Source organism: Trichomycterus rosablanca, chromosome 14 (assembly GCF_030014385.1).
Source record: "Trichomycterus rosablanca isolate fTriRos1 chromosome 14, fTriRos1.hap1, whole genome shotgun sequence".
Taxonomy (NCBI): Eukaryota; Metazoa; Chordata; class Actinopteri; order Siluriformes; family Trichomycteridae; genus Trichomycterus; species Trichomycterus rosablanca.
In genome coordinates this window covers 29,355,891-29,368,694 of record NC_086001.1, presented here as the reverse complement: position 1 = coordinate 29,368,694, position 12,804 = coordinate 29,355,891, and the positions used below count along the sequence as shown (strand labels likewise).

The 12,804-nt window shown below is 38.6% G+C and overlaps 1 protein-coding gene across 1 annotated transcript; it reads left to right on the top strand.

The window, feature by feature from the left end:
• The first annotated feature begins 127 nt into the window (after positions 1–127).
• Positions 128–5,531, top strand: LOC134326279 (zinc finger protein 271-like). Its single transcript, XM_063008446.1, has 2 exons — positions 128–187; positions 3,653–5,531. Exons 1-2 carry the CDS (start codon positions 128–130, stop codon positions 4,979–4,981), a joined length of 1,389 nt encoding a protein of 462 aa, XP_062864516.1. The 3' UTR covers positions 4,982–5,531.
• Positions 5,532–12,804: the final 7,273 nt, after the last annotated feature.

Genomic DNA, 12,804 nt, shown 5'->3' with positions numbered 1-12,804 from the left:
GAGTGCACACACACATTCAATTACATTCAGACGCTGTATTTTAGCTATACTGTACACATAAGTCTGGAATACAGCATGTGAACGCCATTTCAGCATCCAAGCCTGATATTTAGGAGATGTATTACAGATGAATAAGCGCTCTATTAGATGGTCTCGGATAGCTCTCATAAGCGTCTCTGAGATGCAGGCATGATGATGTAGTTAGATTGATCTGGAACGCAGCAGCTGAAGATCTTCCACGATCCGCCAGTGACGTATCAGAGACGTATTGCAGATGAGCAAACGCTCTATTAAATACGTATTCCAGACCAACTGGGTTACATCCAACAGACGTCTCAGAGATGTAGATGTGCTATAAGGGTACTTAACTAAAATTGTAATGGGATTACTTTACTCATTACATCCTGGAAAATATAATCTCGTTCCTCATTACTTTACTTTCACGTTACATTCTAAACCCAAACAAATACTGTATACTGGAATCACATCTACAAACAAATTCCATTTATTTACTTTATTTATTTAGTTTCAGAAAAATATTCTCTTGTACAGAGATGTGCCTGTGTTTGTTTCTGCTTTAAAACACAAACGCCATGAACCAATCAGATTTAACATCATTAAACAAGTTTATTCCTTAATTATTTATCCTTATACTAGAGGAGCGACTCGGTTCCTTTAGTTCATTTCAAAGAGTCGTTCAATCGGATGTTACCAAATGTTGCAGTATCGCACACCACTAATACAGATGTGCTAATGGAGATGTTTTACTGCTAAGCTGCTGTTCAACTCCAGTCCAGTTGGTGGCGCTGGTGCGTCTTAAGTTGTTCTGCCAACCGCCATTAAACATCATAAGAAGAACAAGAAGCTGCTGTGTTTGTACTGTAGAGCCTCATCTGTAAGTAAAATATGTATTTAATTATAACCCTTATATTTAATTATAACCACATTCTAATTAATAATAAAACTAGAGTTTATAATAAAACATCACTGTGAGGATTTGAGGAGCTTTATCTCCAGTTTTATTTAAACAAACAAACTATTAGCTGCTCCACTAACTGTTAGCATCACACATGATTCAGTACTGATGAACCGATTCATTGAACCGACGAATCAGTCGATTGTAACGGATTCAGAGTTTATTCATTATTAAATGTAACATTTTGATATAAACGCGTCACATTTTCAGCTTTGTTTACAGTGTTTAATGTTTGATAGAAACAGCGAGTTCTTGTAGCTTTGTTTCCAGGTTGTTTTACAGGTTTATAGTAAAAGCTAAAAGTATTAGTACAGCACTGTTATTGGGAGTGGATGAGAAACTAGATGTAAAGAACATCAGACTTCATCATTTCACTTTGGGCCACAAAACCACTTCCACCAAACTCAAAGGGTTGTTTCCCAGACAGGGATTAAGGTTTATAGTCCAGGACTACATTTAGGTTTAAATAGAGAATCTCCATTCAAAATGCTGTGTAGTCTAGGACTAGGCTTAATCCCTGTCTGTGAAACCAACCCAAAAAGTTCTATTAGAAGTCTTTTCTGTCTGATGCTGCTCAGTCCCACAATAGTTTCAAAATTTTCACTCTGTTTACAGCCTCACAGCATTAAAAATAAACAGTTAAAACAGTCTGAAAGAGTTTTCCTGGATTTCTCTTTAATAGGGAATAAATAAAGTACATTTGTCTATCTGTCCGTCTGCCTGTCAGATCTTTTAATAATGCAGTCAGCAGAAGAGGGACACGTCACCCCCATAGATCTACAAAATGAAGGATTCCAAGAGAAACTAATAAAGAAGGAGGAGGAAGAAGATGGAAGTTACTTCTGTAAGTAAATGTGGAGCAATTTGCCATGTTAGTACAGTACAGTTTGGTTAGTATAGTAGAACTAATAAGAGAATGTGGATAGTGGGATTAGAACCTGTACTGTACCGTGCTGTCCTGTGGAGAAGTGCTGATACTTCCAGTCTGGATAAATCTAAGTATTTATTTGTGGTAACTAAACCCACAACCTTCAGTTTCCTCCAGTTGTTGAGTTTCTTCTTCACATATTGATGAATTTCAGGTGAAGGATCTTTAATCCCTGTGGAACACGTCACCTCTGAGGAACACCTCACCCCAGAGGACCAACAGTGTGGAGGTTTCCAGATGAAGCCTGTGAAGAAGGAAGAACCTGAAGATAAAGATGAACTCAGTAAGATATTTTTTATCTTGAGTAAAATAAGATTTGGATTGAATAGAATCAGAGGAACCTGGGATGAAGCATCATACAGTGAAAGCTTGTATTGTGCTCATGCAGATCAGTGTGAGCAGGAAATGATGAATCAAGTTACAGGACTTTAGCATCAGATCTCAGTTTAACAATTACTAACAGTATTTATTATTTATAATGTTATGAATGTATTTGATTATTTATAATGTTATAAATTTATTTGATTATTTATAATTTTATAAATGTATATGATTATTTATAATGTTATAAATGTATTTGATTATTTATAATGTTATAAATGTATTTGATTATTTATAATGTTATAAATGTATTTGATTATTTATAATGTTATAAATTTATTTATTATTTATAATGTTATGAATGTATTTGATTATTTATAATGTTATGAATGTATTTGATTATTTATAATGTTATAAATGTATTTGATTATTTATAATGTTATAAATGTATTTGATTATTTATAATGTTATAAATGTATTTGATTATTTATAATGTTATAAATGTATTTGATTATTTATAATGTTATAAATGTATTTATTATTTATAATGTTATGAATGTATTTGATTATTTATAATGTTATAAATGTATTTATTATTTATATTGTTATAAATGTATTTGATTATTTATAATGTTATAAATGTATTTGTTTATAATGTTATAAATGTATTTGATTATTTATAATGGTATAAATGTATTTGATTATTTATAATGTTATAAATGTGTTTGATTATTTATAATTTTATAAATGTATTTGATTATTTATAATGTTATAAATGTATTTATTATTTATAATGTTATGAATGTATTTGATTATTTATAATGTTATAAATGTATTTATTATTTATAATGTTATAAATGTATTTATTATTTATAATGTTATAAATGTATTTATTATTTATAATGTTATAAATGTATGTGATTATTTATAATGTTATAAATGTATTTGATTATTTATAATGTTATAAATATATGTGATTATTTATAATGTTATAAATGTATTTGATTATTTATAATGTTATAAATGTATTTGATTATTTATAATGTTATAAATGTATGTGATTATTTATAATGTTATAAATGTATTTTATTATTTATAATGTTATAAATGTATTTTATTATTTATAATGTTATAAATGTATTTAATATTTATAATGTTATAAATGTATTTTATTATTTTCTGCTTCAGAACTGAACAAGGATTTCTGCTGCTCCTCGTGTCCACAATCCTCTACAACCCAAAATCAGCTCCACAATCACATCAAGAGCTGCAACCATGATAAATATCAGACTCTGGTGAAGATTAAGACTGAACATGAGGATCTGACGCCCACCAGAAGCTCCAGTAATCAGCAAACGTCCTCTGGTACTGTCAGCATTAACACCTCTCTCAGTCCCACACAGGAAGAAGGAAACGTCTGCTCACAGTGTGGGAAGAGCTTCAAGTTCCAGAGTGTGCTCAAAAGACACCAGCGCATTCACACAGTAGAGAAACCGTATCAGTGCGCACAGTGTGTGAAGAGTTTTAATACACAGAGTAAACTTGAAGTACACCAGCACATTCACACTGGAGAGAAACCGTATCAGTGCTCACAGTGTGGAAAGCATTTTAATAGACAGAGTCATCTCAAAAGACACCAGCGCATTCACACTGGGGAGAAACCGTATCAGTGTTCACAGTGTGGAAAGAGTTTTAATATACAGAGTAATCTCAAAAAACACCAGCACATTCACACTGGAGAGAAACCGTATCAGTGCTCACATTGTGGAAAGAGTTTTAATAGACAGAGTCATCTCAAAACACACCAGCACATTCACACTGGAGAGAAACCGTATCAGTGCTCACAGTGTGGAAAGCATTTTAATAGACAGAGTCATCTCAAAAGACACCAGCGCATTCACACTGGAGAGAAACCGTATCAGTGCTCACAGTGTGGAAAGAGTTTTAATGGACAGAGTTGTCTCAAAAGACACCAGCGCATTCACACTGGAGAGAAACCGTATCAGTGCTCACAGTGTGGAAAGAGTTTTAATGGACAGAGTCATCTCAAAAGACACCAGCGCATTCACACTGGAGAAAAACTGTATCAGTGCTCACAGTGTGGAAAGAGTTTTAATGGACAGAGTGCTCTGAAGAGACACCAGCACATTCACACTGGAGAGAATCCATATCAGTGCTCACAGTGTGGAAAGAGTTTTAATAGACAGACTAATCTCAAAATACACCAGCGCATTCACACTGGAGTAAAACCATATCAGTGCTCACAGTGTGGAAAGAGTTTTAATCGAAAGAGTGCTCTCAATACACACAAGCGCATTCACACTGGAGAGAAACCGTATCAGTGCTCACAGTGTGGAAAGAGTTTTAATGGACAGAGTGATCTGAAAAGACACCAGCACATTCACACTGGAGAGAAACCATATCAGTGCTCACAGTGTGGAAAGAGTTTTAATCAACAGAGTGCTCTCAAAACACACAAGCGCATTCACACTGGAGAGAAACCGTATCAGTGCTCACAGTGTGGAAAGAGTTTTAATGGACAGAGTGATCTAAAAAGACACCAGAACATTCACACGGGAGAGAAACCGTATCAGTGCTCACAGTGTGGAAAGAGTTTTAATATACCGAGTCATCTCAAAATACATCAGCGCATTCACACTGGAGAGAAACCGTGTCAGTGCTCACAGTGTGGAAAGAGTTTTATTACACAGAGTAATCTCAAAAAACACCAGCGCATTCACATTTTACAGAAATGATGCTCACAGTGTTGGGGAGAAATGTTTAGCAATGAATGAATTATACTGTGTAATTAATAGGTCATTAATTACACAGTAAACATTAATAAGTAAATAGTAATAATAAAAGTATAAATCTTTAAGTTAAACTATTACTGGGAAATAATGTGATTATCTATAGTGGAGTGAATGGTGGGTAGAACCAGGAGGTTTAGAGCCTGATGTAAGTGAATGCTATCAGTTAATAGTGAAAGTGAATTTAAAATAAAAGGTATTGGATCGGCTAGCATATATTGGTCTTAGTGATACTGTGCTTGATTGGTTTTCTTCATACATTTCTAGACGTGTACAGTAGACGTATTCACAGTAACTCTTGTTATTAGTGGTGTCCCTCAGGGCTCTGTCTTGAGGCCTATACTATTTATAATTTACCTGCTTCCCATTGGATGTATCTTTAGGAAATACAACATTCAATTTTGTTGTTATGCAGACGACACCGAGCTATACCTGTCCACTGTGCTCACGGCTACTCTTCCTCCTCCATCTCTCTCTCTGATTGTCTAATAGAATTAAGAACATGGTTCTCTTACAATTTTCTCACATTAAATGCTGATATAACTGAAATTCTTCTTATAGGTAGAAAATCTCCTCTCTCTAAATCTAACACATTCTCAGTGATGATGAAGAACTCAGTCGTCTCTCCTTCCACTCACAATCTTTCATTTCATGCACATATTAACAATATCACACGAGGTATGTGAATGAAGGGTGTAAGTGTATGTGTGTAGAGGTGGGCGGATCGATTCAAATATCGATAATATCGATACCAACGCTGGTATTGATATTGAGCAATACTCGTGTAAAAAGATCGATACTTAAGCTTTTTTTCCCTCCCACACGCACTGACTGCTGCGCACACGGATTCATCAAAGTCTACTCTCTGTCTGTAAGAGTAGCGCTGCGCTGTGTCACACACAGGTGCACCCCCGTCTTTTGTTGTTGCACCGTCACGTGGCTCAGCGGCGCCAGCCAAACAGCCATGCAGGTAGGCTCAGCCTGGCCCGCCCACTCAGCGCTCTCCTCAGAAAAAACAGAATAAGTTTGAAACTGTTTACAGTATTTGTTGTGGTGTGTTAATTTTGTTGTATTGTGGTTTGTCAGCCCTCTACCTCAGGAGATTTTGTTTTAAGTTGTGTTGAGTGATATTTTTTTACACTCTGTTTATTTAAGAAAAAACAGAATTGCACTGAAAGGAAGAAAATTCCTTATTTTTTATTGTTTTTCCTAAGAACAATTCTATTTGAAAAAAGAAACAAAGAAAGAAAGAACTAGAAAAGATGTCTAGTGAGGGGAGAATTTTTATTTTATTTGTGTATTGTGGTTTCTCCTTTTCTACCTCAAAAAAGATTTATTGTCCTAATGTTGAGGCAAACTTTGTTTTGTTACTGTTCCATTGTTTCTAAACAAAAATGTTGATTGTGATAACAAAGTATTTTGTTGTCACGTACAATGTTTGGCGAAATTCTATCCTAGGTCTTTTGGATCCTTTGGATCTATGAAGCTTAAATATTAAAAAGTATCGGTATCGGTATCGATATCGGCGATACTGGCCCTGCATTTACTTGGTATCGGATCGATACCAAAATTCCCGGTATCGCCCACCTCTAATGTGTGGGGGAGTAAGTTAATTACATGACATGAAAAACATGTCAAAAAGACATTGTTTACATCTAAAAAAAATTAGATGATTAACAATACTCCAGTAAAAAAAGAATACAGCACAGATTTACATATTTATAATATTACAAAAATACAAATTACCTCATGCAGACAGGACAAATATTACATTACATCAATATTACATCAGACAGATGACTTTATAGCGCCTTTTATTATGCCTATTTTGCACAAAGCTCTCTTCTGCAGACATCATGTCAGTCTGGACATCTGGGCATGTGCACATGCGCACTTGATTTGAGACCGTTATCTCAACCAAGTGTCTCGAGTTTCGCGTCAGGTGAACCGCGGAAATACAAATTTAGTGTCAGTTTTAGTGATTTAATTTTCAGAAACGAGTCTGTTAAAGTACGTGCTGTGTATCTGCTTAAAGATAAAGTTCCTGCCACATGTGTTATTGAGTCAGAACATATTACAGTTTTTAACAAATAATTACACACATTTTCAAAATTCTGTGTCTATTTTTCAAAACTCTACACACAAAACCCACAATTGCTCACGCAAAATGCCTCAAATCTCAAGCAAAATGACACACAACATTCAAAATGTCATAAACACATCTCAAAAGCAAGCATTTACCTCACATTGCAAACACTTTTGTCATAATATGACATGTTGGATACATCATGTACACACATGTTTAAAACCTAAAGCTCTTCTGTCTTTCATGGGATTCTACGTTTATTTCCATACAAACGTGCAGAGAGAAGGTGGAATATACTCACAACACACAGAAGCAGTATTGAAACCAAAAATATTTATTTTTTCCAAATCATTTGCTGCTCTAAATACAATGTTTGTACAGCACATAAGAAGAAAAAAATCCAACCACCATATGTAGTTGGACAGAAACCAAACACATCTATGAAAAAGCTAATTTCAAACAAATATTGTATTTTTTACCAAAAAATTAATTGTGTGTGTGTTTGTGTGTGTGTGTTGGTTGGGGGGAGGGTAGGGGTTGGGTCTGTGTCTAGGCTTCATCTCTCCTCCGGGCTGGGTCTGGCCACAGTACTTCATCCACGTCGCATGCTATGTCCTCTCTTGCTAAACACAGAGGAAAGAACCTTCTTGCATGGCGCATCCATCCTTGAATAGAGGCAGCGTCAATGTCGCCACATGCTTCCTCTATTGCCTGGAGAAGTGGAATGCGGGCACAGGGACGACGATCATATCGCCAGCGCCATGTGGAGAAAAATTCCTCAATCGCTCTCTTTGCTTCCCTTCTTTGCCCTCGTCCTCTTCCCTGTCACTCTTGTCCTCTTCCTCCTCTTCCTCCCCTTCCTCTCCTTCCAACTCCTTCTCCTCAAACCCGAACTCCTTGTGGTCTGCCTCTACCTCCAACTCTCCTGGCTCTCTCTGCGTTGTCATTCATAGTTCAAAACAGACATCTTGACCTATGTCAATATGTGACCTATGCTAATGATTCTTTGGTGTTCAATAAAGTAATGAGTGTTTGCACATGTGAGGAGTGAGAGTGAAGCACTGGTGATTTAGTGTGGCATTTTGATAGGTTGTGTTTGAAAAAAGAAATCAAGTTACTTCCTGTTTGATTTTTGTGTATTAGGTAGAAAATTGTGTGTGGAGTTTTGCAAAATGTGTTTTAAAAAATTGAAAACTGAGTCAGACACTGAGAATTAGTGTGTGGTTTTGCAGATTTGGTGTGGGGTTATGGTGTTTGAAGGACATGTTTAGAAAGTTGTGTGACAAGCAAATATTTAGTGTGTAAGCAGTTGAAAAAAACTGTAATAATTAGTCAGGAAAAAAACTCTGAAAAATATTTACAATAATTACAAATAATTGCACCTGGGAGAAATATTGCACATTGTAATAATTTCACATGGGGAAAAAAGTCAAACATTGTTATGAATAATTTAAAGTGTGTGTGTGTGTGTGTGTGTGTGATCTGCTTGGAGCAGTGCTGGTTATACAGTCTAACAGCAGCTGGAAGGAAGGACCTGCGCTACCGCTCCTTCCCACATTTGGGGTGAAGCAACCGGTCACTGAAGGAGCTGCCCAGTGCTGCCAGAGTCTCATGCATGGGGTGGGAGTCGTTGGAGCTTGGCTAGCATCCTCCTGTCTCCCACCACCTGCACTGGGTCTAAGGGGCTCCCCAGGACAGAGCCGGCCCTCTTAATGAGTTTGTCTAGTCTCTTCCTGTCCGCTGTAGAGATGCTGCTGCCCCAGCATACCACTCCATAAAAGATGGCTGATGCCACCACTGTGTCAAAGAAAGTCCTCAGGAGTGCCCCCCGCACTCCAAATGAACTCAGTCGCCTGAGTAGGTACAGTCTGCTCTGACCTTTTTTATAAAGTGCAGTAGTGTTAGCTGACCAGTCCAGTTTGTTATTTAGATGAACACCCAGGTACTTATAAGAGTCCACTCTCTCAATGTCCATTCCCTGGATGTTCACTGATGGTAAAGTGGGTCTGCACCTGTGGAAATCCACCACCAGCTCTTTGGTCTTCCCCACGTTTAACTGGAGGTGGTTCTGCAGACACCAGTCCATGAAGTCCTGGATCAGTTATCTGTACGTGGATCCTCTTGTGGATCCTCTTGTGCTTATAGACTAGTTGGTTTGTAGTGTTATTTCTAAACTTCTACTGGTGTGAATGTGCGAGCTGGAAAACAAAACATGACATTAGAGAAACTACTTAGAAGAACGTCTAGGACTGACTGTAGTCCTCTCTAAAGCTACCTGAGTGGTGTTGGGGTAGTTACTCAAAAAAGTAATCCATTACTCATTACTTATTACCCAGCTAGCCTTGTAATTGTGGCCCACTTCCGGCGCAGCTCCTGCCAGCCGAGCCTGCCGCATCTGGTTCAGTGCCGGCAGCCCGTGTCGGCTCTGACTCTTTTTGAATGACTGCCCAGAATCGGGCCAAATACACTGGCCCAAATCCGGATGCCAGATCTCCGCTTAATCTCCCATAACTGGGCCGGAATTGCCCCAAAACACTGCGATACCATTTATTTACCGTTTTCTTCTCCTTTCACATCCTCATAAATAAAATAGTACATTTATGCTACAGATTAACTACAGATTGTGCAGCAGAAAGTATTTTATTAAGATAATTGCAGCAAGTAGTATAATAATAATAATAATCAGAATATTAAAAAATAATCATCAGAATATTATAAAAGTGAACCAAAATGACAACTATATGAATATTATAAAGAAAATAACATATACACTGCCTGGCCAAAAAAAAGATCACACACTCCAATTGGTTGGACCGCCTTTAGCTTTGATTACGGCACACATTTGCTGTGGCATCGTTTCCACAAGCTTCTGCAATGTCACAACATTTATTTCTGTCCAGAGTTGCATTAATTTTTCCCCAAGATCTTGTATTGATGATGGGAGATTTGGACCACTGCGCAAAGTCTTCTCCAGCACATCCCAAAGATTCTCAATGGGGTTCAGGTCTGGACTCTGTGGTGGCCAATCCATGTGTGAAAATGATGTCTCATGCTCCCTGAACCACTCTTTCACAGTTTGAGCCCCGATGAATCCTGGCATTGTCATCTTGGAATATGCCCGTGCCATCAGGGAAAAAAAATCCATTGATGGAATAACCTGGTGGTTCAGTATATTCAGGTAGTCAGCTGACCTCATTCTTTGGGCACATAACGTTGCTGAACCTAGACCTGACTGACTGCAGCAACCCCAGATCATAGCACTGCCCCCACATGCTTGTACAGTAGGCACTAGGCATGATGGGTGCATCACTTCAGCCACCTCTCTTCTTACCCTGATGCGCCCATCACTCTGGAACAGGGTAAATCTGGACTCATCAGACCACATGACCTTCTATTGCTCCAGAGTCCAATCTTTATGCTCCCTAGCAAATTGAAGCCATTTTTGCTGGTTAGCCTCACTGACAAGTGGTTTTCTTAAGGCTACACAGCTGTTTAGTCCCAATCCCTTGAGTTCTCTTTGCATTGTGCGTGTGGAAATGCTCTTACTTTCACTATTAAACATCTCCCTACAAAACAGTTCTACTGGAGTTTTTCTACCATTTGATTTCACCAAATGTTTAAGTGATCGATCATTCAAGATTTTCCTTGAAGATGATGTTTCCCCACTGTCCTTCCACTTTTTAATAATGCGTTGGACAGTCCTTAACCCGATTTTAGTAGTTTCAGCAATCTCCTTAGATGTTTTCTCTGCTTGATGCATGCCAATAATTTGACCCTTCTGAAACAGATTAACATCTTTTCCATGACCACAGGATGTCTTTCCACATGGTTAACAAATGAGAAATGGGGTAAATAACTTGTTGCCAGCTGAAACATAATCACCCATGAAGTAATTATCCAATGGGAGGCTCTTACCTATTTGCTTAGTTAAATCCAGGTGGTTGTCACGAAGCACTCACAGGCAGTATTAGGAATCAAGTGCAGGTTTTATTAAAGGCAATAAACAAGGTCAGAATCCAAAAACAGTCCAAGGTCATACACGGGTGATCAAAAATGTCCAAGCAAACAAATCCAAAGGGCAAAAGAGAATACTCACAATCCAGATACAGAAACAATCAAGGTCATACACTAATAAACAGATATACTCTAGAAAACGCTCAGAATTGCAAAACAAGACTTCGCAACAGGTGTTTCATTCTGTGGGGTATTTATACCCTCACAGAATGGCCGTCAAACAGGAAGTGGTTGCACGTTAGAAATCTGGAGACAGGGACCTCTGGTGGTGTGGAGGAGCAGCCACAGCCGGTGTGACATAACCCCCCTCCTGACGGGCGGCTCCCGACGCCGAGAACCCCTTCCTTTTGGGGCGTCCTCTGGGTTTAGGGGCTGGATGATCTGGAAAGTCCCTGTGAAAGTCCTCTATGAGTGAGGGATCTAAAATATCCCTTGCAGGGACCCAAGACCGCTCCTCTAGTCCATAGCCCTCCCAGTCGACCAGGTAGAACAATCTACCAGCACGGCGTCTTGAATCTAACAGCCGGCTTACACTGTAGGCGGGGGAACCATCCACGTCCAGCGGAGGAGGGGGTTCTGTCACAGCCAACTGCCTCTGGGAGGAAGAAGAAAACACTGGCTTCAGCAATGACACATGGAACGTAGGAGCGATACGATAAGAGGCAGGTAATTCCAATCTATATGATACCGGAGTAATTTGTTTCAATACCTTGAAAGGCCCCACAAATTTGGGGTTCAGCTTTTTACAAGGTAGTTTTAACTTTAGATCCCTTGTGGATAACCATACCCTCTGTCCTGGTCTGAAACCTGGTACTTCCCGTCTATGAAGGTCTGCTTTTACCTTTTGTCTACGAATCGCTCTCTGCAGCCTTACATGTGCCTCCTCCCATGTCTGCCTGCTCCTCCTCATCCAGTCGTCCACAGCTGGAACTATCGAAGGTTCTCCTGACCAGGGGAAGAGTGGTGGTTGATAGCCTAAAATACACTGAAATGGAGTTATACCTGTCGACGAACTTCGCAGTGAATTTTGGGCATATTCCACCCAAGGCAAAAATCGGGCCCAATCCTGCTGGGAGCGGGAACAGTATGACCTAAGAAACCTGCCTATTTCTCCATTTAAACACTCAGTTTGTCCGTTAGCTTGTGGATGGTACCCTGAGGTAAGGCTGATATTAATGTCAAGCAATCTACAGAACTCTTTCCAGACCTTGATGTAAACTGAGGTCCCCGATCTGATACAATGTCCTCTGGAATCCCATAAAACCGAAAAACATTGCTAAACAACTCTTCTGCCGTCTCTAGTGCGGAAGGTAGTTTTCTCATAGGGATAAGCCTACACGCCTTTGAAAACCGATCTATCATCACTAAGATAACCGTATTTCCTTGGGAAATAGGTAAATCTGTTATAAAATCCACTCCTAAATGCGACCACGGACGCTTAGGGATAAGGAGTGGTTCCAACAAACCTGCAGGTAACTGTCTAGAGGTCTTAGACTGAGCACACACTGGACATGCTTTTACAAATGTCTGAACGTCCTTCTCCAGTTCGTTCCATCAGAACTTGTTTTTCACTAAGTCCAGGGTTCTACTGATCCCTGGATGGCCTGAACTCGGGTTACTATGAATTCTCTCGATCAAATTTTGGCGTAATGTACTAGGAACAAACTCA